This window comes from Diabrotica virgifera, chromosome 2 (genome assembly GCF_917563875.1).
Source record: "Diabrotica virgifera virgifera chromosome 2, PGI_DIABVI_V3a".
Lineage (NCBI taxonomy): Eukaryota > Metazoa > Arthropoda > Insecta > Coleoptera > Chrysomelidae > Diabrotica > Diabrotica virgifera.
The window spans coordinates 260531629-260540742 of NC_065444.1; the positions used below are offsets into that span (position 1 = coordinate 260531629).

A 9114-nucleotide genomic window follows, 5' to 3' on the forward strand; every position below is an offset into this window, starting at 1 on the left:
CACCATTTCTAGTTCAAAGACCGTCTCTAATTCAAAGGACTTCTCTGAAATCTTACTTCCGTTATTTGCCTTATATTAATGCTGTTTTATTTGCCTTGAAATTTGTGGTGTCACTTTGTCTTCTTAGTAATTATATATACATAAATGATTCAAAACCAAATCGTTAATTAATTTATACTCCTCCAGTAGTTCCATGCTCTTTTGTAGCCCCTAGATGCTTCTATATATTCAAGGCCCACTCACTTTCGTTTTTTTGTTCTATTGCAACTTTTACTATTTCGATTTGGTATTCCATGGCATATTAATGCGTTCTTTATCCATCACCATTAGTAGCCGTTTTGAGTTTACTACTGAACATAGACTTCCTGTTAATAATTCCATTCCTTTCTGCCTTGAGCACCTTGAATCCACTTGTGCTGGATGCTTGTCGTCCGTCGGTCTTGTTTGGACGACGTCCTCGGTTACGATAAGCATCGTGTCTATTAGGTCTACATTCTAAAATTTTCTTGGTCTATCTGTAACTCTGGCAACATGGCCCGCCCAGTTACATTTCAGCGTTGTAATTGTTTTAACTGCGCCCATACCACCAGTTTTTCTACTAAATGTCTAAATTGAAAGTGTCTTTATTAGTTTCCTTCCAAATATTCAACAAATGGGAAAATGTTTTCTATGATTTTCTTAGTATGGCACATAACAAAATTTCGATGAATTTCTCCAGAACCTATAAAAACTTCACAATTTGGCAACACTGGCAGAACCGGCTATCTATATAAGTGCGTTCGCGGGTACCTGAAATTGTCAGAAAATTGGATAAATTGTCAGAAAACGCATGCGCACTTTAAAATAATATAAATAATATCGTTAATACATAAATAAACAAGGTATATTTACCTATTATAATTTAGTAATTAGTTATTAATATTAATTAAAAGTAAATATACCTTGTTTATTTGTCTATTAACGATATTATTTATATTAAGTGAGGTTAGAAATTGTCGGCGACAATTTGTCAAATGTACCCGCGAACGCACCTATTGCACTGCTTGGTTAGCATTCTTGAGATATGTAGACATTTAAATATGTATTTATTCTTTTAATTTGAATAATGCCATTGAATAAATATTAATTATTATGTACTAAGTGACGTTTTTTTTGTTTCAGATGGTGTATGAAAACAGTCACGTCTTCAGCACGCAAATGGTCAACGCCAGCGCCTAGATTAAAAGACCCAGGGATTAAATGAGGCAGGAAAGAAGAAGTCTGCAAGATTCAGGTCGCCTTGACAGGCATATTATAAGAAGAGGAGAGGTAGAATTGCCAAAAAAGAAAAATACTGTGATGAAATTTGTACACATCTTTACATCTTCATGGCATTATTTAGCATACTGGGTGTTACACCGTCATTTGAAATGATTTTACAGCTCTTGATTTAGCGGGATATTGTTAATTTTTTGTTTTTATATTTTGCAGATTATTTTGCCTTATTTTTATACCTTTTTATTGCATAATTAACGTAGTTATAATTTAGCGTATTTTTTGCACATGGAGATCATAAAATTGTAGCTAAATTTGTATTGGAAAATATAATAAATATAAATTATCTAGTGCAAACAATAGGCATTACATATTTGGGCGGTTAGTAACTTTAAACATAGGGAAATAAGCAATGGTGTCTGTAACATTCGCCTAAAATCGGTGAAAAGATTATCTACCACCATACAGATACATTAGGGATGTTTAATAGTTCTATTTCATGCCACCAGAAACTGTAGTTCATCCAGATGGTCGCACATTATAAATTTCAAGTATACAATTAACTGTTATGTTACTGTGACGTACAATAGGTTCTCTTATACCATCTGGATATATGGTGTACGTAAAATGTATGTGAAAATTGAAAAGTTGTCTCGAAATCTAAGAATTTGCTTTTCGGGTACACCTAGTATGTATATTCCTAGTTTATTGTGGTCTTTAATACCATGTAAAAACTAGTAATGAAAGCTGTTCAAGTCAATAGCAAACCCTTTTCATCCTTTAAAACATTTTACCAACTTCAGAAAATCCAGTTGCATAGCTGTTTCCAGCAAATGCTGTTTTTGCATTGCTATCCAGCCATATCATTGTCACCATTATTTTTATAATGTTTCAAACCACTGATTTATTGATACTCAATAATCTTAAGATTCAGCGGTTTCGTACACCATGTTGATAGTTGTAGAACTAAGCGTCTCTTTGGTTGAAATTTTAAATAACCACCAATAGGAGCCATAACATGATAATAAGAACATAATTCCAAATACACATACTTTTTATGGATACCACAGTGTGATTTTCAAGTCATACTCCCTCTTTTAATTTTTTGAACCATAAAATGTATATTACAAAGTTTATTGGACTAATCCAAGATGTTGTTCTTTGTTTTTATGATATTTCAATGACAGAACTAAAATGGCGGACAGGTACCATTTTGTAAGATAATTTTATTTGAAAGATCTTACCACTAATAAGTTGATAGTATTAAGGCTATTAAACTTTTATGGAAAAATGGCAACATATTACATGTAAAATATCATTTGAAAGCTAATCTGTCATGTAATAGTTTGTTGTAAATAATAAAGAAAAGGTTATTCTTTCCAAAAGAAAGGATAGCCATTTTTAAACGGTCAGAATCGCGCAAAATTTTAAGAATTGAGTGACACAAGAACTATCTCATCCTATTTAATTTAATAGTCCAAGAGGCAGGGCTGAAAAATCTCTTTGAATTTACTAAAGCTAGATTTTTCAGAGTTGATTATTGTGATTGTGTAGAGAAACATACTGCGGTCGGTCAAGTGAAACGTAGAACAGGTCTTACTGAGAGGGTATCAAAGTTGCTTTCCTACGATGGTAATTAAATCCATTTACTAAGGCTGAAAATCAGTACACACATTCTAAATTGAATATAAATAAAAGTTATTATAGTCGGTCAGCTGTATGACGGGACAGAGCCGGTCGGTCGGCCCCAGTGAATGTACAGGGTTATTCACTATATTTTGACCCCCTTGTAAACTGCTTTATTTACAGAATTAGAAAAAAATGTAAAATACAAAGGTTATTCGATTTTTAAATTATTATGATTTTTTGACATATATATCGTACTAGTGACATCATCCATTTGGGTTGTGATGACGTAATGGACTATTTTTTTAAATGGAAATAGGGGTCGAGTGCTAGCTCATTTGAAAGGTTATTCAATTCCCTATTCAGTAATATAAACATTAACATGATTAATTATACAGGGTATCCAAAAAAATTAATTAAATTAATTGTTTAATTAATAATTTAAAAAAAAATTTGGACACCCTGTATAAATAATGATTTTAATGTTTATAGTACTGTATATAGAATTGAATAACCTTTCAAATGAGCTACCACACGACCCCTATTCTCATTTAAAAAAATAGTCGATTACGTCATCACGCCCAGATGAATGACGTCACTAGTACGATATATATGTCAAAAAATCATAATGTAAAAATCGAATAACTTTTGTATTTTACATTTTTTTCTAATTCTGTAAATAAAGCAGTTTACAAGGGGGTCAAAATATAGTGAATAACCCTGTACATTCATTGGGGCCAACCGACCGGCTCTGTCCCGTCATACAGCTGACCGACTATAATAACTTTTAATTATATTCAATTTAGAATGTGTGTACTGATTTTCAGCCTTAGTAAATGGATTTAATTACCTTCTTAGTAAAGCAACTTTGATACCCTCTCAGTAACCCCTGTTCTACGTTTCGCTTGACCGACCGCAGTATGTTTCTCTACACAATCACAGTAATCAACTTTGAAAAATTTAGCTTTAGTAAATTCAAAGAGATTTTTTAGCGCTGCCTCTCCGTCTATAACAAAATGGTGAACAATCGCCATGTTTTACTAATTACGTCACTGATACGTCATAAAAACAATTGACAGGTGTCTGTGATCAGTCACCGAATTTATTAATTAAGAGTTTTACTGTTCAGAAAATATTGGGGCTTTGAGACCTAAATTCACATTTTATATTATAGAAACAAGTTACCAACCAGCTAACGGTTTAAAAGAAGCTTTTTAACCTGCCATAAGTACATGTTGTTAAATTTTATCACTTTCAACTTAATTTAATAGGTTACTTTTAGTTTTAAAAGTTTTAGTATTAAATGAGAGTTGTAAACCTGGCAATATCTCAAGAAGACTGTAAAATCACTAAAATATTGGGAAATGCCCAATAAAACATTAAAACACACACACTAAGGCAGATAATTTTTTTAAAGATTTCGCTACTGAGGATGAAAACAATAATTGTAGACTGTACATATATTTCCCTATTTAAACGTTAAGATGTTTTCATCATTTGTAGATGAAATAGTACTATATTTCGTGAATTTTCACACGAGTATTATTAGTAGAAAATGTTTTGAACTGAAAAAATGTCAATAATAATGTTAGCTCTAATATACATCTAAAATCAGTATATGTTTAGTTGTTATATACCTATATTTGTGTATGACATTTCTGACAATTGTAATGTTTTCTAAAATACGCTACGGATATTCATCGCTTCTTTTCTGTTTCAAACACTTGACATATGACATATAATATCTCTAAGTCATTGGTTTCTTCCATATTATAATATACCAATGACAAATGACGTAGATATATTATATGTCATGTGTCAAGTGTTCGAAACAAAAGAAAAGCGATGAATAGAGCTATGTAGCAGTGTTGTCATCAGTTCAAATACGTAGGCAAGTAAGACTAATCGTAGAATGGACATGTTCTGTCTTCAGTTTAGTTATTGTACATTTTTTCACCAGCTACAGGTTTTTGTTATAATTTATTTCGAATCATTGTTTAGTTTACGGACTTTTGTATATAGTACCTATGTTTTTAGTTAAGTCAACCCTAAAATATATAATTTATTAAAATTCTGTTGTTTCTTTTATTCACAACACGCAATTTTTGGGAGATCTCAAAATAATAAAGGCACAAAAACACCATTCTCGTAGTGCAATAGAAAGAACGTCATTACCACGGTATTTAGGAGAAAGAGGACTTATGGATAAGAGTGCGCAATTAGAAAAACAGTTTGCTAATTTAAGAACTTATTTTCTTATGTAGGTTGAGACATCTACTTTACATCGAGCGATTTGCACAGTAGATAATACAACACCGCTTAAACTAAGGGAACCAGAAATGCCAATAAGCCACCTTCCTAGGGATAAAAAAATGCCCATCTGGATGGATAAACCTTTGAACGGGCGACATCCTAATGAAGACCGTCAAGACCAAGTCGACAATATAGCGTCAAACTGTTAGTTAATTAATGGATTCGACCGTTACTGTTTTTTAACTCCTTGAGAGATCTGCAATCTTCCTATTAGGCAATAAGCGTTTTTTCTGACAATGAAGCTGATGACATGTAGAGTATTATTCCAATGAATAATCTCTTTTAAATATATCTAAACCTAAGTTAAACATTGTTCGTATGATTTTACAGTTGAGTCCGCGAGTCTTTACCCGTGCGTCATCACTTAAAGCATACGAAATAAGTCGGAAATCTATTTCACGCAACAACAACTGACAGAAAGTGGCTACTGTTCCGATTACGGGTTTTGTTATAAAATTTGACGTTATCAAATATATAGAATGTCAAATGTAAGTTTTGCTTCAAAATTTTTGCGCAGAATTACAGCTACATTTGAAGTAGCTTAATAAATTCTTTTATTATTATTGATTAATAAATAAATAAACAATTTATAAAAAAATCAAATAACATATTTTATTTTTGTTATTTTATTCACTTTGACGGAAATCTAAACACAGTCATTTCTTTACTGTGTGAATGACGTTAGCTTTGTATGTTTTAAATATTAATTGCCTAAATATAATTATTTACCTTAAAATTTCAAAGCCCAATATAAAATTAGTTGTGAAAACAACTGTTTGTGTAATATAAAGAAACTTCAAAACGCAAAAATTCGACAAAAACCGCAAAAAGTTCAACTGACTCACAGCCACAAAATTAAACAAATCAGAAATGTCAAACAAATTGTGCTTAAAATATGAAAACATACCGAATCGTCTTTTTTTGTACCTATCTCTTTTCAATGCACTGAGTCTAGATGGTTAATAAAAATAACATGTGTTGTTACTTAATAACAAACGGCAGCTGGTTTGTCATGAGTTTCATGCATGGAAGAGAATGATGCTAGATAAAAAGTATGTGTTTTATCTCGCCCGATATTAATGACGCACGGGTAAAGACTCGCGGACTCAACTGTACAATAATTTATCTTAATAAAAACTAAACTAAAGTCTGTGTGATATAGATAGATCGGATGGCAGTAGACGTTTTAGAATACGGACTTCATTGGCATCGCGCACGTTTAGTTGGGCCGCTAACCGATTGGGGTGCACTGACACTTTTTCACTATAAATAGTTGACACTAAAACGATGTATGGCATCTTTGATGGATTCTAAAAGGATATAATGCTGAATGATTTCGTTACTGACGTAGTAGGGAGCATGAACAATAGTTCGTAGTACTTTATTTTGGAACCTCTGCAAGATGGATATGTTGGAGTTTGGAGTTGCTAGCAGTTCCCTACAGCTGGATGCCGTAGGTCCACACAGGTTTTAAGATTGTTTTGTATAATATTTTATTGTCTATGGAGAGTTTTGTTCTGCGACCGATGAGCCAATACATGTTTCTTAATTTGAGGCCAAGTTGCTTGCGCTTAGTGAATATGTGTTTTGTCCAAGTCAGTCATCGATCCAGGTGCATTCCGAGGTATTTGGCGCTATCAGATTGTGGAAGTTGACAATCAATAAATTGAACAGGTGAGCACGTTTCTCTGCGAAGGGTAAACGTCACATGTGTTGATTTCAATCCATTTGCTTTAATACGCCATTTTTTAGCCAGTTTTGGACCTTGTTTAGACTAGTTTGCAGGTTCCTAGAGGCTGATGTTGGGTCAGTGTGGGACGCCAAAGACCGTTACTTGGTGGAAGTTCATTTTATCTAACAATAAAACACTGAAAACGTTTGTTTTCTATACTTCCACAAAATTTATTACAACTATGTGACTACAACTGTTTCGGCAGAGTGACTTTCTCAAGTGATTTAGATTACTATGGGTTTGCCTTTTTAAGTCTTTAACGGAAGAGGTTGAGGAGTGGGGAGCTGTTTGTCTCGAGTTGGTAATTCAGAATTATATCTGTATTTTTCAATTTATTAATTTCCATAGATTCTAATAAAGATAGCTTAAGGCCTTTATTTTGAATATGCAGATTTTGAAACTGTTCATTAAAAAAATGATTATGATCTAGAATCTAGAAGGTGAAGTGCGTATATAGAAGTGTCTGTTTTTCTATTGTTGAAAGGCCTTTTGTGTTTTGCTGTCCGTTTGTCAAAGGTTCTGCCAGTTTGACCGATGTAAGTTTTCGGACAGTCACCACAAGTGACCACCAAGTTTTCGGACCAACACCACTCTGTAGTTGTTTTCTCTTTCGGCTCTTATTGTTCTTAATATATCTGCTTAAGTTGTTGTTAGTTCTGAAAGCTGGTGTTATTCCTTTCTTTTTTTATGTATCGGGCTATTTTTGTTGTTATCTTGCCAGTATATGTGATAGAGCAGAAGGTACTGGGTTCTTTCTGTGGTGGTGGATAGACTAATTTCAGGGTTTTCTTATGGCTTTTTCACGACTAATCTAAATCACTTGAGAAAGGCATTCTGGCGAAACAGCTGTAGTCACATAGTTGTAATAAATTTTGTGGAAGTATAGAAAACAAACGTTTTCAGTGTTTTATTTTTAGAACTGTTAGTTCCCTGAAACTGAAGGTTCATTACTTGCCATTCAGGGTAATGTTATACTAACAAAAAATTACCTGAAATATATTGTCAAAGGCCATCAAATCCAGAACGACAAATGCCTATATGGATGTCAAGCCCAGAAACCATCCAACATCTGACCGGGAGCTGCCAGGCATTTGCTACCCAGATAGCACAAGTACGTTTTATGGACATCCAATGGACGTACATCTGTGTACATTGGAACGTCCAATGGACGTCCCGCTAAGGTACAATGGACATCCGATGGACGTCCAACGAACGTCCAGAGTTCACAAAATTGGACGTCCATAGAACGTCCGCTACAAACGTACATTGTACGTTGTATTGGAGCTTTCAGTGTACACCTTATGTACATTCAATGTACGTCTTATGGACATTTGTAGGGCACTTTTCAGAAAGCAATCTAGTATCCATAATTTTGTGAATACATAGCAAAAAGCCTGTATATCAAATAGTTCCTTATAATACTAAACGTATACTTAAAAATATTACACAAAAGACCTTTTTTATTTCTCTTTACTATAACTTCATTATAATATATACTTTATTATAGGAACTTCATTAATGCACGACTGCACTTGCACGATAAACAGAAAACACAAATATATCACAGGATGTATGTTCATAAAGACGAGATTCAGATAATGACGCCTTAGGAAGCATGAAGCATGCACATTAAAAGAGGTTTAATCTCTGTTCTGTTTCTGTTCCAAACTATTTTTAGAGTCAGTACCGTTGTTGTATATTACAAGCAGGTTTGCCATTCTGTGAATTATCATAAATAAACCCTCCTTCAGTATTCCACAACAATTAACAGCGATAATCCCCTAAAAGTACCTGCCTAATACCACCTTTCACGACCGATAGCGCGAAGAGCGACAACGTTGTCAAGAAGATTCTCATTTAGTTTGTATTGGGACTTAATATAATAGTCGCGTTTTGTGTAAAATATCCATGGACCACAAATGGATGTCCAATGTACGTTGAAATTAAACGTCCAATGGACGTCCCGTAATGTACGTACATAGTACGTCCAGTTTTGGTCCATGGACGTTTGGACTTTAAATGTACGTTATATGGACGTACATCGGACGTTGTGTGCTATATGGGTACAACTTATAAGGAACGGCATGACTCAGTAAGAAAGACCCTTCTTCAAGAGATAGCTCTTAAACTGGGACTTCTCTAAACAAACCATATCCCATATTCTGAGAGTATGCTTGAGAGTGACAACT

General features: G+C 33.6%; 1 protein-coding gene across 1 annotated transcript in view; it reads left to right on the top strand.

Annotated features, from left to right (window-relative positions):
• The window catches only part of LOC126880581 (NF-kappa-B inhibitor cactus), a 51169-nt gene extending 46218 nt beyond the window's left edge, over window positions 1-4951 (top strand). Inside the window, exon 4 of the mRNA XM_050644529.1 lies at window positions 1162-4951. Coding sequence (XP_050500486.1) covers window positions 1162-1218 — 57 coding nt within the window. The 3' untranslated portion in view covers window positions 1219-4951. The remainder of the gene's footprint in view (window positions 1-1161) is intronic.
• Window positions 4952-9114: the final 4163 nt, after the last annotated feature.